The sequence below is a fragment of the Pongo abelii genome, chromosome 7 (genome assembly GCF_028885655.2).
Source record: "Pongo abelii isolate AG06213 chromosome 7, NHGRI_mPonAbe1-v2.0_pri, whole genome shotgun sequence".
NCBI classification, from domain to species: domain Eukaryota; kingdom Metazoa; phylum Chordata; class Mammalia; order Primates; family Hominidae; genus Pongo; species Pongo abelii.
Window position 1 is genome coordinate 8,326,619 of NC_071992.2, and position 27,459 is coordinate 8,354,077.

The following is a 27,459-nucleotide window of genomic DNA, read 5'->3' on the forward strand; positions in this document are numbered from 1 at the left end:
TTCCATTTGTAAAGGAGTTATGGATAGGGCATGACCAAGTGGTTCACCTTGCTCAAGCCCAGGAACAGAAGCTCAAACTTTATTGAGTAGACAGACACATGTACAGCAAACGAACATTCCATGTGTTAAGTTCTACAGCCTGATCCGAGACCTGTGGGAGTTGAGAACATGTGCAGTTAGACTAATTACAACTGGAGTCATTGGGGTCCAGAGAGGTTTCACAGACAAAATGTCCTGTGACCATTTAAACCAACTGGTTTATCAACTTAGAGTAAATCACTTTAACTGAAACCGAAGGAGTATTGTTGCTAAACTTCCTTTGTTGCCAATATATTTGTAGTTTATATTCCCATTTGACAATTATTTCCATTCAAAATTGCTCACTTTCATTCTTCTGGGGACCTGAACCAAAAATGTTAAGGACTCTCTGTTCTCTTATGAAAGCCATTCCGCTCATATGGTGCACTTCTGTCCCTGGTTGTCTATATTGAGGTAAAGAAAAGTCCTTTTTATCCAAACGAAGACATTCCACTGGCCCAGGTGAGCTGCTGACCAAGATGAAGCCACCTATCTCCTGTCTGTATGGACACCTTCACCTGTGAGGACTATTATCATTCTCATTCGCCACTTAATTTTTTTCCCATTTCACTTTTTTTTTTTTGAAACAAGTCTCACTAGGTGGCAAAACAATCTGTGGAAGCCTTGACAAGTTTAATGAAACTGAGACCTTGAGAGAATCCCCTGGGCAAAATCTCCAGTATCTATATATGGAGAAGGGGCTGTATGAGAAACCAGGAAAACCGATGACAGAGAGAACTGTAGTCGTCTAACCCGTGCGCAGGCCCTTCCGGCTGTGTGAACTGCAGAGCGGGCCAGGTAAAGGCTGACTTAGATGAACTGCAGTAAGAGGTGCTCCAGGTGTCTGGATCCACCTCTGCTTCATCACTGAAACTGAACAGGATCTGAATAGCAGAAAATGGGGCATTTTCATGATTTTATTTTATTTTATTTTTTTGAGACAGGGTCTCATTCTGTTGCCCAGTCTGGAGTGCAGTGGCACAATCATAGCTGGGATTACAGGCACATGCCACCATGTCTGGATAAATTTTTTTATTTTAGTAGAGATGAGGTGTCACTATATTGCTCAGGCTGATGACAGACACCTGAGTTCAAGCAATCCTCTTTAGTGATTTTAAGAAACTTACAAGAGAGAGCTATGGCAAAGCTCTGTGGACCCAAGGCAAACAGTGTAACAGGGGCTGACTTGTAAGGATCACCATCCATCTTAGCAACCTAATCCATTGTCCTTCAATACTGCTGCTCTTCTGGGCTTGACTCTGTTCCTATGACTTTATTCCAATCCTTGGCTGTACCTCTTTTTTTTTTTTTTTTTTTTTTTTTGGTCAACCCCTGGTCTTTTCAAATAGAACTTACAGAGATCAAAACTCTCACTCTGAAACTGAGTGTACTCCTTCACATTCAAGTTAGGAACAAGAACTACAGGTATAAAGTCTTCTGCATGGACAGGCTTTGGAGCAGCTCTGAATCAGACTCCCTACCTTTGTCCAAGGAAATGCATGTGCATTAGGATCAGATCCCTTCTGAGGAGGTAGGGCTGGTTATGCCCAGGAAGTGATGTGGACACATGTTGCCTTATATACACTGCACTGCATTTTAGATGGACCATCTTCTCATCAGGACTTCTTAGTGACCCAGTCAAGCAGCCTTCCCACAACCATTGTGCTTTGGTAGGGTTGTAGTTTCTTCTGGAAAAGCTAAGGAAATTTTCTAAGGTAGGACAGGAAAATCTTGTTTTAGATAGTAATAATAAATCATAATTTTAAAAATTATGCTTCAATGCATTGTCATTTTTTTCACTCCTCAGCTTTTTTTTTTTTTTTTTTTTTTTTTTTTTTCTTGAGACGGAGTCTTGCTCTGTCACCCAGGCTGGAGTGCAGTGGCGCAATCTTGGCTCACTACAAGCTCCGCCTTCCGGTTCACGCCATTCTCCTGCCTCAGCCTCCTGAGTAGCTGGGACTACAGGCACCCGCCACTACGCCCGGCTAATTTTTTGTACTTTTAGTACAGACGGGGTTTCACCGCGTTAGCCAGGATGGTCTCGATCTCCTGACCTCGTGATCCACCCGCCTCGGCCTCCCAAAGTGCTGGGATTACAGGAGTGAGCCACCGTGCCCGGCCCACTCCTCAGCTTTTATCAGATCCATTTTCTAGGCAAGGAATCAGAGACTCAGAGACACAGTGAGCAGACCTTAATTTACCCAGACATTCATTTAGTGGGTTGGTTTCTCGTAAGGGGCTTCCAAATGTAGACAATGTGTGTCCCATGCAGACTCAAGAGGAATCAATTCAGTCTATTTGAAGACTCCCCAAACTCATATTTTGTAGAAACCAAAAAACAAAATATTTGGTAGAGAAGGTTGAAGTGTCTGAACGGTACATACAGGCAGAGCTACATTACTCCTATGTGAAGAGAGAGGGAGCTGCAGAAAAACTAAATGGGAGGGCTCAGATATATGAATTTCTTCAACTGAAATTGCACACAATCCTGGCTCCTTAATCTGTGTCCACTTCCCAGCAGGTATGAGCTCAGCTCAGAGGAAACAAACTTAGCTCTGGAAATCTGGAGAAGCAGTGAGCAGGGCTGATTCCCCAAGCACCCTGATGAATCCCAGTGTTCTTTCTGTTCAATTACCTAAGGGAAGCTATTCAAATTTTAAATCCATTTTGAATCAAAATATTGATATAAATTTTTTAAAAAACTTAAAATTTAAAGAAACTGGTATTAGTTACAGGAAAACCAGAAGGGTACCCTCATTTGGAAATAATCTTTGAGAAATCTTTGCAGTGTGAACTGTTGGGATTTGGTCTTTCCAAAATCCAGCTAGCATGCACTTAAGAAAAAGGAAAATCAGGAAATGTAGAAAATGAAATGCTAACTTACATATTTCACTTTAACATTTATTAAGGATATTAATGAGGCTATTGAAAATTGAAAATGCAGTTTTGCTATTTTAAAAAACGTTCTTGTGTGCGAGTAGACATCCCTTGGTAAATGTCCATGGAATATTGAACATTTAATTTTTCATTAGTTCTAAACAAAATCATCTATTTCCTAAAAGGTATGCATTTTACATGGCTCAATATCCTTAGGTGACACAAAATACTCTGAAACAGAAAACAAAACATTAAACTATCCCATATTTTAAATTAAAAATATTTTTTCAAATAGCTCTGAGAACACTGAAATATGTGAAATTACAATATATTCTAAAACGATTACCTAAGAAAATTAGAGGATGTCATCCACGTTTGTCTCAAAGGAATTCAGATTTATGATTCATCTTAAGAAATGTGAAAAGAACACATTAAATATAAAGATGGATAAAGGAATTTATTAATATACACAGTAACTTTTGTTCTTTTAAAGCAATGATTCGGGCCTCCTGGGCCCAGCTCATGTCCTGGCCCAAGAAGTCCCTGGAACAGAGCCCTTGCTTTTGTCCCTGCCTCTCGGGTGAATGAGGAATAGAAAAGGAACCTACATTCCTCATCCTTGGTGTGAATTTGCATGCTCCCCACCGGCCAAGTGTGGCAATTCACATTGTAGTTCTGACAATAAATGGCCCGTTCTGACTGGGTTGGTGGGGGTCCTGTTCCAGCCACCTCCAGCCAGGGGCCCCTGGATCGTGAAGGCGCCACCACCTGCTCCACTCAAGATGTACAGCTCCCCCCACTCACGCTAGAGAGAAAGAAGAACTTCTGCCATAAACTTTGGTTGTTATTGTTTTGTTTTGTTTGGTTTGAGACAGGGTCTCCCTCTGTTGCTCCCCCTGGAGTGCAGTGGCCCCATCATGGCTCACTGCAGCCTCGACCTCTTGGGCTCAAGTGATTCTCATGCTTCAGCTTCCGGAGGAGCTGGGGCCTCAGGCACCCACCACCACACCTGGCTAAGTTTTTGTATTTTTGTAGAAACGAGGTGTCGCTCTGTTGCCCAGGCTGGTCTTAAACTCCGCCCACCTCAGCCTCCCAAAGTGCTGGGATTCCAGGTGCGAGCCACCGCACCCAGCCTCCTAAACTGTTTTTAATTTGTCCAGAATGAACCGGGTCATCAACCACTGTAAGTGGTCTGACTACCCTGACCATAAAGTATCGGAAACATTCAACTTGCAGCTGGTGGAAGCAGCCTAGCCCCACTGCACGTAAAACACTCACGTGGTGGCAAACGCGGAGACCAAGGCTGCACTGGCCGGAAGTGGGGACAGATCCCGATACGCCCTGGGGACAGAGCAGGGAAGCTCAGGCGTGGTCCACACTGGTTCTGCCCTCTTTCTAGCCCACTACCCCATTCTGAGACCGCAAGTTCCGGCGGACCCGGATGCAGATTTTCCGGATGAAAGGCCCCTTTCCTAGAGTGGACTTTGATATTTTCTGTTCACAACTCCGTGTCACCATCCTCCACACCTAGGATCTGGCGTCTGGTGTCACTGCCGACGTCACAATCCCTGCACCTACGTGTCTCAGCCGCGGTAGCCCTACGTCGCTGTCAGACGCTGGGAGGTTGGTGCCCTGCCATGCTTTTCTGTCTTTTGTCTTTTCACCCTCTCCCCTCCCCACCCAGTGCCCCGTCTAAGTCCCCACTCGGAAGTGGCTTCTCACCCCTCGCGGCCCTTTGTGGGCAAAGCCAGGAGGAGGAAGGCCGCAACCTCCCGCTGGCTTTGGGATTTCTTAGACATCAGTAGTCTTCTAAGGCCCTCCACCCTGCCCGCACCCCTCCTTCATCCTCGCGTCTCTTGGGACCCTGCCCTGCTGCCCTCAGGCCTTTCCTTAGTCACAGACTCGGGGAGGCCCCTGAACCCCCTCGGCTTGGACATCACCGGCCACAGTCCTGTGACGCCCTGTGATCTTCTGTCCCAGATCTCATTCCACTGGCTGTGCCTGTCAGGGTGTGCTTAGATTTTGGAGTCCCAATGTAAGGCGTGCTCTTATTGGGAAGGGGGCTTCTTCATTCTCTTCTTGTGAATGTAGATGTGAAGCCAGGGGATAAGGAGAAAAAGAGAGGCCAAAAGAGAACCAGAGAGCCAGGGAGCTAGGGAGAGTGAGGTTGAAAAATAAGGTAAAATTGAGTATTGGAAAGCTGTCTCTGATGGATTTTGAAATGCAGTGATAGTGAAAGAGTTCTAGAAGCTTTGTAGAAGGTGTTGAAAAAAATAGTGAAAGTTACGTGGGCAAGAAATAGTGGGATAGATGACAAAGACAAAGAGAATGAGGGGAGAGGTGCAGGACAGAATAGAAAGCGGATTCTGACCAACCATAGCAGAGGAGTAAAGGAAAGATAGATCCCCAATTCATTAGGGTTTTTTTTAAAAAGTCTTAATCATATTCTCTTTTAATTTTGTTTCAGATTCTGATGATGAGGCCTCTTTAGTTTTTTAGTCTTTATTATATTTTGGAAATATCTTTTAGTACTTAGTAAAGGATTTTACGCTATTTCAATGTGCTCTTGGAGAGGGTATTGATTTTTTTATATTAACAGTCAAAACCTAGTTTAACCAGTAAGTCTATTCTTCTACTGTCTCCGTTATTTCCTTACATGGCCTTTTCACTGGGTCTGTAAAATACAATTTTCAGGGAAGTGTATGTTCCCTTGACCTCTCTCTGCAAATTTTCAAGGATGGGCTGAAGTGATCAGGAATTTTGTTCTAACAGAGCCATTCTGTTCATGATTACTAAATTGCTCAGAGCTATTTCAAGCCAATAAGTAGGTATCCTTAATTTCATATTTTTGATAATTCAATGAGTTGTTCTGGAAAAAAAGGAATTAAATGCTTGAAATCAGATTATTGTGATTAAAACCATGAGAAAGAATTTGCTCTTGCTTAAGAGTATGAAATATGGTATAGAATCTTTAGGGGAAGGAGGAGAAAAAACCCTATCACAATTTGTCACAGCACATCATTCTTGTGAAGCTAGTGGTGGTTACTCTCTACTGGCATCTCCTACTGACCTTGCCTGCCCCAAGACCCCAGTACAGAATGACAAGGCAGCTTGATGAGGGGAGAGTCAAGACTTTTTAAACTAAGTACAGAACAAAATTATCTCTCCAATTAGGAGGGGACACTTGGTGCTATAAATGAATATAAATGACATGAGAATGACATAAGAATGAAAACTGTCAATATAATAAATAGTTTGCAAAAGCTCTAACTTAAAACACACAGGACTTTCAGGGTAGAGAATTCCTAGCTCTGTAAGGAATTTGGGACTCCAATTGAGAGAAGCCTTGATCTCTACTCACTGTGAACCAACATTCAGCCAGGTACCACCCTTGGTATGTTACCAAAAAAACTCAGTAAAAAATACCTTCTTGAGAAGGAAATAGGAAAGGAAAGTCTTTACAAGGGCAACCGATCGTCTTGTGGATTACCAAATACTGCAGATTTCAGGTCAGAAAACTGAGTCATGGAGAATAAAAAAAGAAACTAACATACAATTGAGCAAATAATTCATAATTTAGAGAATGTATCTATTCATTAAATATGTGAAGTATAAATATATAATAGTTATGTGACCTGGGAATTTTGAATACAAAATTATGTAAGCAACTTTATTATTTTTTAATAGAAAAATACTTGCAAATATTGAAACAATAAAACCTGTTGCTGAAAAATCTAATATGTTGTTAAAGTTCTAGTTTTATTTATGCAGGTCTGACACATAGATTTGCATAAGCTATCCTTGGCATGTGAGTAGAGATTTCATCTTTCTCTTCCCGTTTCCCCATCATCAACAGCTTTTTTTCTTTCCACAGCAAAACTCCCTTCATTCCAACTTCCACCAAAACCACTTCTCTGGATCTATCCCTGGAGTTGACACAACAGGGATCTTCAGCCCCAGGTGCCAGGTTTCTCAGTGATCCATTACACAGATTTAACAGGGAAATGGGGGCAGTATCAAAAACACCCAGTATAAACCATTGAATTACCCCAGCCCTTGTCTCTGCCCATGAACAACTGCCTTGGGCCAGAGAATTAGGCATCCCTGCTCTTCTTTCCCTCAGAAAGCCCTTGAGACGTTCTCCTTGAAGCTCCCCTAAGTGGGAGTAGAAGTTCATCTCCTGACACTCCACGTTTTATTCATGAGTCCTGAGTTATGATACAGAGGACACAGTTGTGCTCCCCTTACTGCGGACTAGCAGGTAAAGCACCTTAACCTCTCAGCCACCATGCAAACCCTTCTTATATTTGATTCAATATACTTTTCCACAAGCAAAATAAAAGTAACCCCATTGTGCATTCCACGCTGTCTGACAGCCTTCCCCCAACGCTACCCTCTACCACCCACACCGAGTCCCATGGGACGCCCTAGACCAGCCGACTCCAGTTTCAGCCTGCATGGTATGGAGCTGAAGGAGGTGTCCTCTGATTTGACTCTAGAACTTGGAAATGCATTAGCTTTCAGCAAATCTCAGTACTGAATGTAAACTTCAGGGAGAAATGGTTCCAGGAAATAAATTGGGATGACATTGAACTTTTAGCAAACTGCAAAATCCTGAAAGCATGGACCTTACTGAGGCCAACTAAATGGGCTAATTCATGGGTGAAAGTGGTACATCCTAAAAATTCTCCACAAGTGATTCTACACTGAAGCCAGGGTTTATGTCAAGTACTGTGTCAAACAGTGACCCCACTCAGGACTTGGAAGGAGGAGCACAGGAAAAGCCCCAAATTTGCCAAGAAAACTGTCAGAAATGTGGCAGTTATTTCATAAGTACCTGAATAATAAACCCAAACAATGGAAAACAAAACTAAACAGAGGCAAATGTGAATGGAAACATGATGAGTGAGAGCAGGAGAGTGTCTCAGTTGGAAGCAAGCACAGCAGTCACCACTACTTCATTCAATCACGTCAAGATTTATTCAAAAGCATTGGCCTGGGGAGTGTAGGGAACCTGGACTAAGACAAGGAATGGGGCACAGCTTGGAGAAAAAGGGGAGAATCTCAGGGCAGAAATAGAGCACCAGCCTTAGGAATTATTTATTGTGGCATCAGACCAATGACTACAAGGATGTCAGCATTCAAGGGGCAGTGTTAGCCCCGGGAGTGAGCAGCTGTCTTCAGATGAATTTTCAGGCCACGTCATGCTGGAAGCAGAACTCTCACATGGAGCAGTAAGGGATTCGACTGAGTGTGGTTGGATGTATGTGGTTAAATAGGAAGAGAAAGTCTAAGGGACAGTGTGTGTGAAGTGGAATGTGAATGTTTTATTTGAACTCCCTGCGGTTCTCCCACTCCCTGCAGCATCTGGGACCCTCCGCTGTTGAAGACAGTGGGTGATGATGGGGAAGCAAGCGGTCCTTGGAATTACTTTCTCTCCACATTTCAGAGAATGCCCTGACTAAGGACTTGGACAATCTCTGACCTATCAATGCAGGGGGTGGCTCTTGGGTTAAATCAGTTCCTAAAGAGACATCTCCGTGCCCTGCTGGGAGGCCTATGGTGAACCCTGTGATAGATCTGGGGACCAGGACTTGGTGAAGAGGGCATAGGTCTGAGGGAGGAGGTGCACAAGAGCTCCATACCATGCAGGCTGAAACTGGAGTCGGCTGGTCTAGGGCGTCCCATGGGACTCGGTGTGGGTGGTAGAGGGTAGCGTTGGGGGAAGGCTGTCAGACAGCGTGGAATGCACAATGGGGTTACTAGGAAAGAAGGGCTGATCCCAGCCATGTGGTTTGCTGGGGGTATCATCCAGGGCTGCTGATACAGGGGTGCTGCCTCCCCTTCTTCTGCAGGTGAAAAAGGCACATTCTCTCTTCTCATGTCTGAGATGTCTCCATCTTGAGCATGGAACTCCAAGCTGAAGTCATCAACGGGAGGCATGATGTACTGGATCTGTACAGGAGACTGCAGGCCATCTTGTGACCTCAGGACATGCTCAGGGACAATCACAAGGACTGTGTTCTCCAGGGTCAGCTGCAGCGCTGTCTCTGGGGCCAGGATGAGGACACCCTCTTCCAGGCTCAACCTCACTTCTGTCCCTTGTTCCAGGACTATGATGAGCTCCTCAGTGCCAGAATCCTGTTGCTCCTGTGGAAAGACAGTCCTCAGTATTCTGCCCTCCAAAAAGGCTGCAAATGATGCTCATGGGGAGGGAGATGCCAGGAGCTTCACCCTTTACAACTTTAAAATACAATATCCCTCCCAGAATTGGTTCTCATGCCAACCCACCTAAATATACATCCACTGGATGTCCCTTGAGCCTGAAGATTGTGCAGCATTGTCCAATCTTTGCTATGCAAGGACACAGGAACTTACCTGGGGAGGTTCCAGAGACTGGCATGAATTCAGGTGTGGAGCTCCTGAAATTGAGGGTATTTTTGCACCTGCAGAGAGACCACAGGGAGGGAGGTTAAGGCTCTCTTCCAGCAAGAGTCTCTTGCATTTCAGAATGTGACCTTCAGAAATCCACCACCCAGGACTGGCCAGCCTTAGGACACCAGCCCCCAACAGTCAAGCATGACTTTCCACTCGTCCTTCAGAAAGCACCCTCTCCATTTATGGTATCACGAGACATGACACTGACTTCCAGGCATGGGAATCTTAAAAAATATTAGGGAAAGTGCCTTACCTGTACTGGGACCCTGCTCCACTTGGCGACGTTTGGGTGGATTCATTTGTGTGGTAGCCAAACTGCAGGACAGAAAGGGACCCGTCAATCTTCCACATAGTGACACAAAGTCCAATTCTCACAAGCCCCAAACTTCATTAGTCATCAGACACACATTGTTGCTGTGGCCCAAAATCACATGCACTTGTGTTCAGCTCCAAATCCTACCTGCATCCAGAAAGTCCTAACGCTCATCTCCCACTCTCTCCTTTTCTAGAGGCTTTTCCTATTGGTGCATGTGTGTGATAAGAGATGGTGATCACAGGAAAGAGTTTGCTTTTTCAGGAGCTCATCCACATGAGAAGGAGGGACATCTAATTTGGCCCGAGGACTTTAGGAGAAGATGCTGATTTTCCAGGTATCTAACCCCTGTGTCTATGCAGTTACAGTGTGAATGGAGTGATAAATGACAAGAAATGTTCCATTTTCTAGTGAGCACAAGGAAAAAATTTAGATCATGCCCACAGTTTACCTGTCTCCACACAAGAGGCAACTTCTATTTACCCAGAGGACAGAGATTAACAATGGGAAGAAACATGAGATGAGCCCCCTGACAGGTTCCAGAAACCCCCCATGCTGGCTGCATCCTGTGGCCTCCACTGTGGGTCTCATATCTCCCCAGTGTGTTCTAAATTTATAAAGTTCAATGTCATGGCAGGCCAGGGTGTCTGCTCTGCCCTAGTTTGGCCCTTTAGCATACATTCACACACACACACACACACACACATCCAGTCACACACAGTCACATGTCAACCTCCTGGCAACCCAAAGTAGCCACATACTCCAACATACCTGGTCTCTCCTTCATTGTCATTTTGTGGTTCTGTCTGGGAATCCCTGGGGCTTCTTGGGCGCCGGTAACCATACATGGTAAACGTTCTCTGGACTTGCTTGTGTCAAAAAAATCTCAATCTTTGGCCTATTTTCTGTAAATCTATATAGTTTATGCCTTGATCTTTTACTTTACCTGGAGAAAATTTATCAGCCCTTAGCACAGCACAGCCAGAGCATGGAAGAGTGTGCCCTGGCCAGGGACCGGTCAAATGGTGCTTTGGTAGAGTGAGCTCTTGGGGAAATCCTCCAAGGGTCTTATTAAGAGGTGGAGCCATGGGATTTGTCAAAATGGATGAATGCGATTGGCTAGTGGTGCTGATTAAACAACATGAGGGGCCAGCATGGGAGTGGTTTTATCAAAACTCAATCAATATGAGTGTGACCCCATCAGAATTAGCCTAATTCAATCAAAATTAATTCAAGATCTCTACTCTGATTCACCACATAATTGTGATATAAAATAACGGTATTTTAAACTAGCGATATTTACTTTCTATTGCAGTCTGTTCATTAATTTGGTAGGACAGTTATTTTCTGTAAAGTTCACGTGTACGTTGTTTCTTAGTAAACATAAAGGATTGGGTCTAGAAAACTTTAAAGATGCCACAATTTGTATATACTCAAGTCTCTTGTATAAAATGGTGTAGAATTTGGATATAACATATTCACATTAATTTATATAATTTAAATGATCTCTTGATTACTTACAATACCTAATGCCATGCCCAGATGTCACGTCATTTATGTGAACTCAAAAGAACATTATGCATGGAAAATTTAAGGTTTCTTTGAAGAAACGTGTGCAACTCTTTTGTGAATATTTTCTATTCAAGATTAGTTGAATCCATGAAGATGGAACCTATGGATGTGGAGGGCTGACAGTATTTTTAAATAAAAAAAAATAGGTATTTTAAGTGAATTAAGTTTTAAAATGAATCTCCTGGGGAAAGTTATCCAAACATAAGAAGTGAATATCATAAGACAAGCTGGGGAAAATACAAAAAGAACCTTTACTTAATTGCTAATATATCATTGTGTATTAATCTGTCTGTTAATTTATTTCTTGCCTGTATCCCCACTGGACTAATTTCAGAATTATAACATAAGTTTTGCTTTCAATATTACTTATTAATTACAAATCCATCATTTTTATTGGCAAAGTCACCTAAACTTCTTGCAGGTGGCCAGACACCATACGCCTGAACTCAAAATTAGTCATTTTAAGATTAAAAATTATTTGGCAACATAAAGAATAATAGATGGTATTGGGGGAAAACAGTAATCCAGTAATCACCAGAATTGAACTAGAAGGAAAATCTGTGAGGGTGCACCATTACTGAGCGTGCCATCTCTAACAGGCCCCTGAGGTCAGGGCTCCATTCTGTCTCTAGAACTTGTATAAATTTGTTTGTGGATTCTCCTTGCATTTAGCTGATAATTTCGTCAGTTTTATTAGGTGAAGTATAGACCCTGTTTCCCTTAAATGTTAAAAAAAATTGAATCTAATTAGCAAATGCCTTTTGCACTGAAGCTTTCCTCTCCAGTTAGATAAATCATTTAGATGAATAAAAGGAAAACAGGAAGATTCCTTTAATTTTGCCAATGTCTCAAAAGCCTCCAAGGGGAACATTAGTGCCTTTATCCAGAGAACTCTCTGCTTTGGGGATTTTGATAATTTCTGAGAACAGCAGGTAATTGGCTGAATATCAGATGTAGTTATAAAATTGGATTAATTGCCTACATTCTTTCTGGCTGCGGGCTTCAGGTTGAGATATTCAAGAAATAGCCTCTATTGATGATTCTGGAGTATGTACATTTTACAGTCAAGAAAGAGAAAGGCCCCTCATTGTGAGTTTCTGTGTGTCACGTCTAGCTGAAAACCTATGGACTGCAAACCAGTACAAGAATAAAAATATGAGGGACTCGCCAAATAAATATTCTACCTTTATAATCGCTTTGATTATAAACAAAATGTTTTAATAGATAAATTAATAAATTTGCAGCATAAAAGTCTCAGGATATATCCTGCAACACAGAATAATAACTTATTTTTGAAGAAATATTTAAGCAATATGTTTTCATTTGGGGTAGAAACTGTTTTTCACAAACGTGTAGCTTTCCCCTTGCATGTGTAATGAAAATCACTTTTAAATCTGCAGTGCTATGGTAAAATTAAAGACGTGGCTCTTGCCGTTTTAATAGCAACAATTTAAGGATGCATCAGTGCCCCTCCCTTTCATTGTCTCACTATTTTTCAGTGACTTTGGCACCGTAGGAAAGATGAGTCCCTCACAATGTGAAAATGCAGGGATGCAGAGTGCGGGGTTTCCCTGCAGGAGCCCCTTACTCGCGAGCTGCGCGACACTGCGTCCCCGTGCCCAGGCCACATACTCCTTCCTCTGCAGGGTCCCCGTATTCTGTAGATTTTCCTCACAATTCTTGTGTTTCTCCTCATAATCAATCCTGACAGAGGTTGCGAGGAAGACACATTACAGCCTGCTATGGTTATCAATGAAAATCCCTAAGGAATACGTATATTTGTAAAATAATTCTTGCTAATATATCCCAACAGACAGTGCAGAAGAAAACTCGTAGGAACAGCCCAGAAAATGAAGTCGTTAGTGCTGTTTCAGAAAAATATCCGGGAGACGCGCAGGGAATCTCACTCCTCAGCAGGTAGGGCTGTGAACAGAAGCGTTTTCCTTAAGATGGTTGCAGCCCGATTTGCCCCAAAGCCAGGGCGGCGCCTCCTCCTCCCTGGCCTGAGGAAGGGAAGTTCCCTTCTTCCCTGGAGATCTGGCCCCGCTTCCGCAAGCAGAATGCGCATGAGCCCCGCACGACCAGAAAGCGAGTTCCATTGCCCTCTGCCGACTATGGGCTTGCAGCGCGGGACTCCTGGCCTTCGCTGTTTAGCGATTCACCTGCGTCTGAATCGCTGAAATTCCAGTTTTATCAGTACCTTCCTTTTGGAAGATCAAATGCAAATGGAGCACGGTATCTTTTTTCTTTTTCTTTCTCTTTTTCTTTCTTTTTTTTTTTTTTTTTATGAAAGAGGATGGAAATAAAGAAGCAAAATCGAAAGACCGTATAAAATAGTCTGTTGATTCCCTGTATGTGGAGGAAAGAGGAGCTCGAATAAAAGAAGCATTCTGTGTGATGCTTTAATGCCAGAGATCTGCCACTATGCATTTGTCAAATACGAAACAATTTTACAGCACAAACAGTACATCTTAGTGGGTCAGGATTACAGCAAATGACATGTAAAATTTGGAGAACATTACATATTTAATTAAATAGGTTAAAGTATAAATAATGTGAGGCCTGCCTGGACACAGCCTCTGCCTCTCCTTCCAGATTGTCATGGGCTTGAATTGATGTCTCCTCATCCTCACACAGGAATTGACATAAACCCTGGCTTTAACGTAAAAACAGCTGGGCAGATTTTTAAACATTATGATGTTTCACTTTCACCCATGAATTAGCCAATTTAATTGGCCTCAGTAAAGTCTATGATTTTGGGATTGTGCAGTTTGGTAAAAGCTCAAAGTCATCTCAGTATATTTCCTGGGACCACTTCTCCTTGGTGTTTAGATTCAGTACTGAGATTTGTTGAAGCACAATACATATCCAAGCCGTAGAGTCAAAGCAGAGGATGCCCACTGGTCAGGACATTCATTTTGCTTGTGGAAAAGTCCATTGCATCTGATATAAAAGGGCTTGCATGGTGACTGAGAAGTTAGAGTGTTTTAGTTTGCTGGTGCTTTATCTGGTAGGCTATAGTAAGGGGACCAATGCTGTGTCCTTCTCTGTGTCATAACGCAATTACTCACTTGAATGAAAAGTGGGATGTCATGAGATGAATTTCTATTCCCACTTTGGGAGGCTTTAGGAACAAAATCTCAAGAGTTTTCTGAGGGATACAAGAGCAGGGCTGCCTGACTCTGCCCTGGGAGCTGTTCATGGGCAGAGACAAGGGCTGGGGTCATCCGGTGGTTTATACAAGGTGTCTTTGATATGACTCCCATTTCCCTGCTAAATCTGGGTAATGGCTCATTGAGAAACCTGGCATGAAGATCCCTGTTTTGACAACTCCAGGGATGGATGGAGACAAATATTTTTGTTGGAAGTTGGAATTAGGGGACATGGGCTGTGCGGCAAAAATAAAAAAACTCTTGAAGAAGGCAGGGACTCGAAGAAAGGGGTGGAATTTCTGCCTGCATGCCAAAGAGTGCAGAAGGAATTCTAAGTGTTAGAGCGGCATAAATAAAACTAGATCTTGTACAACATATTACATTTTTCAGCAACAGGTTATGTTGTTTCAATATTTGCAAGTATTGTTCTCTTAAAAAACTTGAGGAGGTGCTTAGACCTCTGGAGAGAAAAATTGAGACATGTAAGAGGGCAGGAGTGACACAGTGGTGACACACTCTGGAGTCCCGCCCACAAGCAGCACACTTTGACCCACTCCACAAAAGCTCTAGTCCACAGCTCAATTCCTCCTGAAAAAGAATGTGAGAAACAAATCTAAAAATTAGGAGAAAACAAGGAGAATGACCCACTTTCAAGCACTTCCTAGATTTTATGACAACTCTACTAGCCAGACTTTATGTAAAATGGAAGTAATGTGGTCTTTGTGCACATTAAAAAAAAAAAAAAAGCCCTAAGGTCGACCTGCAAATTATAGATTTCCTAAGGTCTCTTTTTCTCTCTTTTCTTTTCTGCCTGCTTTATATCAGCTGTTACTTTATGACTGAGGTAAAAACCACTGTTTGGATATAACAGGGTTTTGTTTGTTTGTTTGTTTTTCAAGCCAGTTTCATCTCATTCCTAAAGTTCTCAAGCAAAAGCTACAGGATTTTCTTTTCTGTGCAAATATGTGCATGTATATATTTAAAAGGCCTTTATGATTTCTATAATTTTATGTTATGTAGCAGTTACATCCATTTTAATTTCTCTCTAGCACAACAGACTTTTTCTCTGTGTTCCTCAGATATAAGTTTCCTATCTGATTTTCACCTATGAATTGTTTCCTTTGATATGCAAAGTAAGGCTATTTAGCTGACAGCTACCTAAGGCAGTCAAACAAGTTATCAAGAATTTGAAAACCTAAGACAGGAAACAATAGGATCTTATGAATCTATAAGATGTACATCTATTGGCGTGCCTAATACATCTATGTATTTATGTGTTGTGTACACAATGTTTCACTATTAAAAATATATACAAGAGCTCTAATTGGCTTTAAAAATAAAAGCACGTAAATCAGCTACTTAATCAAAGACTACACAAATGCCTTTTTAAGTTCACTTAAGTAAAATATTTAATAAATAAGCTGGTTTTAAAATTATGGGTAAAGTAAGATTAGAAATGTCATAAAAATTGTTAGCATTTTTGTTTTGTGTTTATCGATCAAGTAATTCCATGCTTAATCCTGCAGAATAATATAAGATTAACCATAAGGGTAATAAAATTATGAAACCCAAACCAAGACAAAATGATCTTTGCTTGTGTAATTTTAGACAAGAAAGACATGGAATATTCTTTTAATGAAATCCTAAATTATTTGTAAAAACACTCTTATATTTAACTTTAGGTTTCCTATGTAAGTAAACACCTAAAATGCACAGCTATAAAAATCGGTAACAGGGAAATAACTTACAGGACTGTTACAGTTTTGGTCAATAATCTAGGTAAACTATTGAATAATGTAATCAGGGAAATGTGATGGAATAAATGCTTGTAAACAAACTTGTCATATAATTTAGGATCTAAGGTTATTCATAAATATTGAGTATACGGGTAATTCAAAACTTAAAAATTATAAAAAATTTTTAAATGTTCTTATTAAAATGTAAATATCTTTGTGTAACTGAAAGCCTACTTAAATGTTATGTATAGAACAAGGTAAAAAGAAATGTAAAAAAATTTAAAGATTTAAAGTGGTACCTTTCTATAGAGAAGGGATAAAGGAAAGTAATTTTATATCAGAAAGAATCTTGTGTAGTAAATTTTTGTCCTAGAATAAAATGACTGGGTCATTCAAGAAAGAGGAACATTTAAGAAAAAACAGAAAGTCTAAACGTGTTTTGAATGGTCTATGTAAGTCATAACAGGGTTAGTAAAAATGTTTTTTTTTTTAAAGGGGTTGTATAATTCAGTTGGCTATCATTAATAGTCTTTCTAGGGATGGGTCTTTGATATTTAAAAATATACATTAATGTAAAACTGAAATAATTGGTTAAAACAAGATTTTTATTAAAAATATTAACTTATCATTAATGCAAAAAGTTGTTAAATTTTAAATTCTAGGATCTGTCTCTTTGAAATTCTTCAGATAAAATAGGTCAAAACTTCAGCTCTTCCTCTTTGAAAGGGCCTTGGATGATAGCTCTCTCCTTCACCTTTTGCTGTCTCCTGTAAATTTTACTAATTATCTAAAGTAAGAAAGGGAATTTTTTTTAAAAAAACAGTCAAATGAAATATCCTTTGGACCTGCCTTTTTATTCTGCATGTGTGTTATATCTCCATCTTTGTATGCGTCATGTGGAAGTGGTATTTAACTCCCAAACTACATGAAAGAACTCTAATCAAGTAACTTTTCTTAAAGAAGTGTAGCTGCTTATTAGACTGGTACAAGCTATCTCAAATGCCCTTTTAATTCTCATAACCTTAAGAATCTTTGGTAAAATTAATTTGGTAAATTCAGTCTCAAAACTCTCCAGTAATTTAAAAGCTTAAAGTCATGTTAAAATCTCAGGTTAGGTTATTTTTCACTGGAAATTTGGATTACTGAAAGTTAAAATGGCAAGAGCATAAAATTTGTTTTTGGTGAATTTTATAAAGCATAAAAGTGTTGACTTTGCTTAAAAAAGAAAATATATTTTTCCTCTAGCTAGAAAACTATTTAAGAGTTGCTTTAAAATGAAGGCAAAATTATACAGCTATAACTAAATAAAAAGAATAATTAAGCTAGGGACACAAAAGTTAACTCTGAGACCCATGGCTACCAAACGATAGTCAATCAATGTGGGGGAAGAGCAAAACTAACTAAAACCAGAGGGTATAATGTAAAGAATTGTTCCATTTTGTAGTTTAGTATCATCAGCTTCTTTAAAAAATCCTTACTATAATGGATTGAGAAAAAACACTTTAAGGACAAGATTCTTAATTTTAAGTGTTACACGATTTAAGAGCTTGTTTGGGTTAATGCAGGCCCCACAGTTCACTATTGAACAATCACTAACATGTGATCCAAATACCCCGGAGGTTATTCCTAAGAGAATAATCAGCATAATATACCCAGAAAATGCCACCATAAAGTCTGTTTTCTCTGAATAGGGGACTACCTAACTCTCCCAATAAAATACCAAGTGGAACACCCCAGATGGAGCAGTTAATATGCTACTTATGTGAACCATGTTGGACTGGCTTAATAATGACTGGGGTATGCTCCCACCAAATTGTCTGTTACCCAGATTATGTTAAATTTTGGTGCTAAGAGGGCCCCTTTTACATGGGTGCCCCTCCCACAAAATCATGAGAGTGTTTGAGAAGTCATATCAAATTTGCTGCCCCTTAGAGGTCTTACAGATGCAATTCCCTGCTGCAGAAACCAAACCCTTTTTCAATAGAAAAGGTAAAATGATTTGGGGGTATTAAAAAAAACTTCTGGAACCAGAACATATAAACATACAGGTTAATAGAGTTATGAAATTGAAAATATTTAAACAGGTTTTATGTAAGGTAGTTGTAACCTCCTTTACTACCTGGGAGAGGTTTCCCCTTTCTAGTAGTATAAAACTGAAGGCATATAAATCTGCTCTTTTGAGAAATGTTAATTGGACATGCCAAATGGGAACTAGTAAGACTGCCTAAGCCCACAAAGTATAGGGTAGAAGCTGGAGTGCTAGTCAGGACAAATCCTGCACTTCATAGCCCTTTGTGTAACATTTATTGGGGCTGATGGCAAAAAAAACTGTGAGTTCTTCCTGATGACAATGATAGAACAAGGGAATTTCTAGCTCAGGGACATTTACTACCTTACTATGGAATGCTAACTGAACCAACTTCTATGATAGTGGAAATAATGTTGCCCCAAAAGAGTTTCATGATAAAATAAAAATGGTTTACATAGAATCTTGCTACCTGGGGATATAAGGAGGAGATACTAATAAGCAGGCAGCCTCATTCCTAGGACTAATCCTACCTCTGTGAGGAGCTGCTAGATTCCAAGTGCCTGATCGACAGCTCTCAGGAGCTGTTTGGTTTGTGCATGACATTTCCAAGATAAACAAACATCTTGTGTGAAAGCCACTGCTCTTGTTAAAGGAGAGTCCAGACAATCTTTTTCTTTAATTCATTTTGATGAAGTTTGTTTTTGTAAGCAAATTTATCTTTCTGAGTTCTCCAAAATTCAGATCCTAATTTTATGACAATATAGTTGTTTGCATAAGTTTCAATAAGAGTTTTTAAAACAATTAGAGACTTGAACTAAAGTGGTATATTTTTAGGTAAGGTGCCAGCAAAGCCAACTTAAAATGAGCCTATATGGCCAATCAATTCTTGCTGCATTTTACGCAAATAATCCAGCCAACCATGATAAGATTAAAACTTACTTGGCACACAAACTGGTCTTACTATAATCTCTCTTCAGTAGAAAAAAAAAGTGCAGATAGAAAAATTGTTTAAAAGGAAAAGCTTAAGGATTAGTACTAGATTTCAGTCCTAACTCTTTTTAAGTGCAGATTAAATCATTATTTCTTTGCTATAATAATCCTCTAGAGAGTACCAGATCATAATTTATCTTCATATTTTTAGCTGGTTCCCTAATGAAGTAGGTTCCTTTCTCCATTCTGACACACAAATACTCTTTTGATTGTGAAACTATAAATGTTATTTACCTCTCCTTGTTTTACTTCCAAGGAAACCAAAATTACAGTATTCTGAAGACCAGAGATGTGAATCCCCCTCATTTGACATCCCACTGGGTCCAGATCTGTATTTCACTGTGAATCTTCTGCTGCTAAAACTATATAAGCACCCTCTCTCTAGGCTCAGGGACTGTCTTGGAAGAGGCAGGCACATGAGATTGTAAGAGCTAATTTAGAGGGATGAACTTAGGTCCAAGTCAAACTCTCCAAATGAAGGAGGGGTACAAAGATGGTACAGCTGGCAAAACAAGGGACATTTCCTTCTAGACTATAGTGTGTCACTTTTGCATCCACCCCAACCATAAATAATTTTCTGCTTCTCATAGATTTAAAAGAAAATATTTACTGATGGGATAAAGATGCCTTATGACAAAGCCTCTTGGTATAATACTCCTAAGTATAAATTGCACATATAGTTTCAAATTGTGTTAATGCCATTAGTATACAATGGCAACAGCAATCCTGATGAATCCGGCAAAATTCGCCACCCAGAAATTAAAACATGACCTCACTGGAAAAGTTGGAGCTGGCCTAGGTATATTGGTGTAAGCTGAGTTCATAGCTAATGAGGAGAGGCATTTCTTAGAGAAAAGTTTTCTGTCAAAAATAGCCCACATAGAAGGAATGTTATTCCAGGAAGATGGAAAAGGATGGGAAGCTGCTTTAAAAAATAATGCAACACTCATCAAATGGATAGGAGAAACCAAACAAACCATAAAAACATACTCTCAAACCCAAAGGTGGGAGTGAGCACGTTCTGTAACCCAACAGGGGCTTATGTCTATTTTATTACAAACAGAATCTAAGGTGGCTATGAAGCAACGGCCTACACTCATCGGTGCCGAGGCACAATCCAAACACTTGTGGAAAATACACGGCCCCCCAAACATATGGAAAATTTCCGATGGTAAATGTGACCTCAAACATTGTATTCTCAGAGCATAGGCACCAAAGTTAAATGAGGCTCAAAGGTACTCTGTGGTTCAACTGGCAGGCATTGTAAACAATACAGAAATACTCCCCTGGGGAAATAGGTGGACTATTTCAGCTCATGATAACACATGGCGTCCCACCTCCCTTTCAGATTGTGAAAACAGAAAAGGGGAATGGTTATGCCCTCAGTCCACTTAGAACCCTAATTTTCCCCATCTTAGCCCCTAATATCCACTCCCATAGGACATGACATTTGTTATATGGGAAAGGGCCATTTCTGTGGGAAAGGACAACAAAATGAAACTATGGAATCATGTGACTTCTCCTTTAAAGAACATTATTTTCTCTCACAAATACATACCAGTATATAGTGCAATACAAGTGGCGTGAAAAATAGATGTGTCTACTGTTAACAAATCCTGTAACAATTTAGATATAGAACACCAGGCATTTCTTGCACTTGATTTATACCCTCGTCAGGATGTTATACCTATGGAGACCAGTTGGCCCAAAGAAAACCAAGCTGCACTCTTACTACCTTGGGCACATGTTCTGAGGACCTCCTGAGGGCTGTGTCATAGGCCATGGTTACTTATATCTAGCTCAGAATAAATCTCTTTAATATATTGCAGAGTTTGACTGCTTTACTCAAAAGGTACTGGGGATTAGGGTAGAAATACACCGATGTGAAGGACGGCGCCATTTCTCAACTCACAGAAATAAAGGAAGAGAAAACACCTGGAGAAGGAGGAGGAGAAGGGGGAGGGGTACGGGGAGAGGAGGGGGAGGGGGAGGGGGAGGAGGAGGAGGGGGGGAGGAGGAGGAGGAGGAGGAGGAGGAGGAGGAGGAGGAGCTGCTGCTGAGCCTGGAGCTGCCACCAGCCCCTGAGTGAGTCCTTGAGGTGGAAGAACAGGGAGTTGGTCCTGAGCCTGCCCCGGATCCACCCGCACCAGAACCCTAGAATCCCAGTTTCTGGATGGGACCCAGTCCCACCCAGGCCAGACACTCCCTTGACCCGGAGGCCGGGCCCTGCCTAGCCTCTGCTGCCACCACTCATGACAGAGTCCGGGGCCCCTGCGCCGCCTCCGCAACAGCAGGGCTCTGGGAGGGCGGTGCCAAAGACGCCCAGTGGGACTTCTCGTCCGCAGGGGGATCCTGACACCCTAAGGGCGCAGAAAGGCGCCCCCTGCACTGGGGCAGCCATCTCCGGTCTTGCAGAGGAAGCGGCCTCTCTAGCGCCCAGAGTCAAAACCTCCCCGGAGGCCCGGCCTGGTGAGGACGCCCCAGCTGGTGATGACGCCCTGGCTGGGCCTCTCATGTGGATGAAGGCTGCTTCTGCCCCAGCCGAGATGCAAAACTCTGAGGAGAATCAAACCTGAAAAGGTGCCTGTCCTCCTTCCCAGAGGGGAAAGGCAGTTCCTGAAACCTCAGTAGAAGAGAAAACGCTGTGAGGGCTGGAGGGACCAAGGACACCCTTCCCAGGCCAGCAAGGCCAGAGTAGGAAAAAGCTGCACCCACCTCCAGGGGACAGGTGAGGTTTTAGACGCTCAGCCAAGTCAAGGGCAAACGCCCTGTACTCCCCCCGGGGTCATGAGCACTCTCCGCCTACTGGGGTTGTGCTCAGGGAGGCCAGGACATTATCCCCGCATCTCCCCTGCCTCCAGGACCCAGGTTGACCAGGAAAAGGTGGTGGTAGCTCCAGCTGGCCATGGACGCACAGGCTGGGACATGCAGGCCAACAAAGAGGTGCTGGGCCCTCAAGAGGACTGCTAGACTTCCTAGACACTCCAGAGACACAGGGACACCCAGGCAGGACAGGGAGAGCCTGGGAGCAGCTGTGAGCAAGCGCAGGTGCCCATCCCAACACACAGAGCCAAGCTCTGTTCAATCACTTGCTAAGCCAGACCAATCCCAGGGCCCAGAGGTGCAAACAGTGACCCCACTCAGGACTTGGAAGGAGGAGCACAGGAAAAGCCCCAAATTTGCCAAGAAAACTGTCAGAAATGTGGCAGTTATTTCATAAGTACCTGAATAATAAACCCAAACAATGGAAAACAAAACTAAACAGAGGCAAATGTGAATGGAAACGTGATGAGTGAGAGCAGGAGAGTGTCTCAGTTGGAAGCAAGCACAGCGGTCACCACTACTTCATTCAATCACGTCAAGACTTATTCAAAAGCATTGGCCTGGGGAGTGTAGGGAACCTGGACTAAGACAAGGAATGGGGCACAGCTTGGAGAAAAAGGGGAGAATCTCAGGGCAGACATAGAGCACCAGCCTTAGGAATTATTTATTGTGGCATCAGACCAATGACTACAAGGATGTCAGCATTCAAGGGGCAGTGTTAGCCCCGGGAGTGAGCAGCTGTCTTCAGATGAATTTTCAGGCCACGTCATGCTGGAAGCAGAACTCTCACATGGAGCAGTCAGGGATTCGACTGAGTGTGGTTGGATGTATGTGGTTAAATAGGAAGAGAAAGTCTAAGGGACGGTGTGTGTGAAGTGGAATGTGAATGTTTTATTTGAACTCCCTGCGGTTCTCCCACTCCCTGCAGCATCTGGGACCCTCCGCTGTTGAAGACAGTGGGTGATGATGGGAAACAGCAAAGGGGAAGCAAGCGGTCCTTGGAATTACTTTCTCTCCACATTTCAGGGAAGGCACTGACTAAGGACTTGGACAATCTCTGACCTATCAATGCAGGGGGTGGCTCTTGGGTTAAATCACTTCCTAAAGAGACATCTCCATGCCCTGCCGGGAGGCCTATGGTGAACCCTGTGATAGATCTGGGGACCAGGACTTGGTGAAGAGGGCATAGGTTTGAGGGAGGAGGTGCACAGTAGCTCCATACCATGCAGGCTGAAACTGGAGTCGGCTGGTCCCACGGGACTAGTTGTGGGTAGTAGGGGGTAGCGTTGGGGGAAGACTGCCAGACAGCATGGAATGCACAATGGGGTTACTAGAAGAAAAGGGCTGATCCCAGCTATGTGGTTTACTGGGGATATCATCAAGGGCTGGTGATATAGGGGTGTTGCCTCCCCTTCTTCTGCAGGTGAAAGAGGCACATTCTCTCCTTTCATGTCTGAGATGTCTCCATCTTGAGCATGGCACTCCAAGGTGAAGTCATCAACGGAAGGCATGATGTACTGGATCTGCACAGGGGAATGCAGGCCATCTTGTGACCTCAGGATATGCCAGGAACAATCACAAGGACTGTGTTCTCCACGGTCAGCTGCAGCGCTGTCTCTGGGGCCAAGATGAGGACACCCTCTTCCAGGCTCAGCCTCACTTCTGTCCCTTGTTCCAGGCCTATGATGAGCTCCTCAGTGCTGGAATCCTGCTGCTCCCGTGAAAAGATGGCCGTCAGTATTCTCCAAAAAGGCTGCAAATGATGCTCATGCGGAGGGAGTTGCCAGGAGCTTCACCCTCTACAACTTTAAAATACAATATCCCTCCCAGAATTGGCTCTCATGCCGACCCACCTAAATGTACATCCACTGTATGTCCCTTGAGCCTGAAGATTGTGCAGCACTGTCCAATCTTTGCCATGCAAGGACATATGAACTTAACCTGGGGAGGTTCCAGGGACTGGCATGAATTCAGGTGTGGAGCTCCTGGAATTGAGGGTGTTTTTGCAATCTTTGCCATGCAATGACATAATAACTTACCTGGCGAGGTTCCAGGGTCTGGCCTGAATTCAGTGTGGAGCTCCTGGAATTGAGGGTGGTTTTGCAATCTTTGCCATGCAATGACATAATAACTTCCCTGGCGAGGTTCCAGGGTCTGGCCTGAATTCAGTGTGGAGCTCCTGGAATTGAGGGTGTTTTTGCAATCTTTGCCATGCAATGACATAATAACTCCCCTGGCGAGGTTCCAGGGTCTGGCCTGAATTCAGTGTGGAGCTCCTGGAATTGAGGGTGTTTTTGCAATCTTTGCCATGCAATGACATAATAACTTCCCTGGCGAGGTTCCAGGGTCTGGCCTGAATTCAGTGTGGAGCTCCTGGAATTGAGGGTGGTTTTGCAATCTTTGCCATGCAATGACATAATAACTTCCCTGGCGAGGTTCCAGGGTCTGGCCTGAATTCAGTGTGGAGCTCCTGGAATTGAGGGTGTTTTTGCAATCTTTGTCAGTGTGGAGCTCCTGGAATTGAGGGTGTTTTCGCAATCTTTGCCATGCAATGACATAATAACTTCCCTGGTGAGGTTCCAGGGTCTGGCCTGAATTCAGTGCGGAGCTCCTGGAATTGAGGGTGTTTTTGCAATCTTTGCCATGCAATGACATAATAACTTCCCTGGCGAGGTTCCAGGGTCTGGCCTGAATTCAGTGTGGAGCTCCTGGAATTGAGGGTGTTTTTGCAATCTTTGTCAGTGTGGAGCTCCTGGAATTGAGGGTGTTTTCGCAATCTTTGCCATGCAATGACATAATAACTTCCCTGGTGAGGTTCCAGGGTCTGGCCTGAATTCAGTGTGGAGCTCCTGGAATTGAGGGTGTTTTTGCAATCTTTGCCATGCAATGACATAATAACTTCCCTGGCGAGGTTCCAGGGTCTGGCCTGAATTCAGTGTGGAGCTCCTGGAATTGAGGGTGTTTTTGCAATCTTTGCCATGCAATGACATAATAACTTCCCTGGCGAGGTTCCAGGGTCTGGCCTGAATTCAGTGTGGAGCTCCTGGAATTGAGGGTGTTTTTGCACCTGCAGAGAGATCACAGTAAGGGAGGTTAAGGCTCTTCCAGCAAGAGTCTCTTGGATTTCAGAATATGACCTTCAGAAATCCACAACCCAGCACAGGCCAGCCTCAGGACACCAACCCCCATCAATGAAGCATTACTTTCCACTCATCCTGCAGAAAGCACCCTCTCCTTTTATAAGATTGTGAGACATGACACTGACCTCCAGGCAGAGAGATCTGAAGAAATATCAGGGAAAGTACCTTACCTATATTGGGACCCTGCTCCACTTGGTGACGTTTGGGTGGGTTCATTTGTGTGGTAGCCAAGCTGCAGGACAGAAAGGGATCCGTTAGTCTTCCACACAGAGTGTGACACAGAGTCTAATTCTCACAAGCCCAAAACTCCATTTGTCATCCAGCACACATTCTTTCTGTGTCCCTCAGTCAAGTGCACTTGTGTTGGGCTCCAAATCCTACCTGCATCCAGTAAGTCCTAATGCTCATCTCCCACCCTCAACTTTTCTAATGGCTTTTCCTATTGGTGAATGTGTGTGATAATGGATGGTGACCACAGGAAACAGTTTGCTTTCTCAGGAGCTCATCCACCTGAGAAAGGACATCTAATTTGGTCTGAGGACTTTCAGGGAAGAAGTTGACATTTCAGGTATCTGAGCCCTGTGTCTACGCAGTTACAGTGTGAATGGAGTGAGAGATGATGGGAAATGTTTCATTTTCTAATGAGCACAGGGAAGAAATTTAGATCATGCCCACAGTTTACCTGTCTCTGCACAAGAGGTGACTTTCATTTAGAGAGGGAACATAGATCGACAGTGGGAGGAAACCTGAGATGAGCCCCCTGACAGGTCCAGAAACCCCCCATGCTGGCAGGATCCTGTGGCCTCCACTGTGGGTCTCATGTCTCCCGCAGGTGTTCTAAATTTATAACGTTCAATGTCATGGCAGGCCAGGGTGCCTTCTCTGCCCTAGTTTGACCTTTTGTCACACATTCACACCATACACACACACACACACACACGAATGCACACAGTCACACACAGTCTCATGGCAACCTCATGGCAAACCAAGGTAGACACACACTAACATACCTGCTCTCTCCTTCATTGTCATTCTGTGATTCTGTCCAGGAATCACTGAGGCTTCTTTGGCGCCAATAACCATACATAGTAAAGGTTCTCTAGACTCCCTTGTATCAGAAAATCTCAATGTTCATCTTATTTTCTATAAATCTATACAGTCTATGACTTGATCTTTTACTTTTCCTGAAGAAGATGATTAGCTCAGCACAGCCAGAACATGGAATAGTGTGCCCTGGCCTGGGGCAGGTCGAATGATGCTATGGTAGATTTAAATCTTGGGCAAATCCCAAAAGTTTTATAAGAGATAGAGCTGTGGGATTTGTCAAAATGGATGAATGCGATTGGCTAGTGCTGCTGATTAAATAATAGGAGGGACCTGCATGGGAGTGCTTTTATCAAAACTCAATTGATATGGGTGTGCCCCTGTTAGAATTAGCCTAATCTAATCAAAATCAATCTAACTAATGTAACCTCTACTCTGATTCACCATAGAAATGTGATATAAAATATCAGTCTTTTAAAATAGTGCTATTTACATTCTATTTATACTATTCATTAATTAGGAAAGACAATTATTTTCTGTAAGTTTCATGTGCATAATCATTTCTGGGTAAACGTAAAGGATTGGTTCTAGGAAACTTTGAAGGTAAAAAAATTTGTGGATGCTCCAGTTCTTTGTATAAAGTGGTGTAGAATTTAGATGTAACTTACTCATATTAATTCATATAGCTTAAATTATCTCTAGATTACTTATAATACCTAATACAATGCCCAGACCTTACATTATTTATGTGTTCTCAACAAAGAACTTGGTGAATGGAAAATTCAAATTTTTTTTGAGGGGGTGGAAATTGTGTAAATATTTTTTGAATATTTTCTATTCAAGATTAGTTGAATCCATGGAGCTGGAACCCATGGATGTGGAGGGCTGAAAGTATTTTTTTTTTTGAGATGGAGTCTCACTCTGTCTCCCAGGCAGGAATGCAATGGTACGATCTAGGCTTACTGCAAGCTCCACCCGCTGGGTTCAAGTGATTTTCCTGCCTCAGAGTACCGAGTAGCTGTGATTACAGGCATGTGCCACCACGCTTGTCTAATTTTTGTATTTTTAGTAGAGACGGGGTTTCACCATGCTGGCCAGGCTGGTCTCAAACTCCTGACCTCAAGTGATCCATCCACCTCGGCCTCCCAAAGTGCTGGGATTACAGATATGAGCCACCGCTTCTGGTGACAGTATTTTTAAATAATAAAATAATATGTATTTTAAGTGAATTAACTTTTAAAATGAATCTCCTGGGGAAAGTTATCCA

The 27,459-nt window shown here is 42.6% G+C and overlaps 2 protein-coding genes, 1 long non-coding RNA gene and 1 pseudogene across 4 annotated transcripts in view; 1 reads left to right on the plus strand and 3 right to left on the minus strand.

Annotated features, from left to right (window-relative positions):
• Nucleotides 1-27,459, minus strand: part of LOC134761888 (chitobiosyldiphosphodolichol beta-mannosyltransferase-like) — a 966,630-nt gene that overhangs the window by 442,974 nt on the left and 496,197 nt on the right. The window lies entirely within an intron of this gene.
• On the plus strand, nucleotides 4,567-13,606 carry LOC129047605 (uncharacterized). Of its 2 annotated transcripts, none has more exons than XR_008509380.2 (4): nucleotides 4,567-4,990; nucleotides 6,830-6,915; nucleotides 9,903-10,043; nucleotides 13,092-13,606. It is a non-coding gene; the product is annotated as an uncharacterized LOC129047605 (long non-coding RNA). The 2 variants fall into 2 exon arrangements; XR_008509377.2 differs by having other exon boundaries at nucleotides 8,811-10,043; nucleotides 13,092-13,600.
• On the minus strand, nucleotides 7,929-10,915 carry LOC103891268 (proline-rich protein 23D1). Its single transcript, XM_009243521.3, has 4 exons — nucleotides 10,478-10,915; nucleotides 9,647-9,708; nucleotides 9,334-9,401; nucleotides 7,929-9,105 (listed from the first exon to the last, which is right to left on the minus strand). Exons 1-4 carry the CDS (start codon nucleotides 10,552-10,554, stop codon nucleotides 8,473-8,475), a joined length of 840 nt encoding a protein of 279 aa, XP_009241796.2. The 5' UTR covers nucleotides 10,555-10,915; the 3' UTR covers nucleotides 7,929-8,472.
• LOC103891267 (proline-rich protein 23D1-like) lies at nucleotides 23,103-26,235 on the minus strand (annotated as a pseudogene).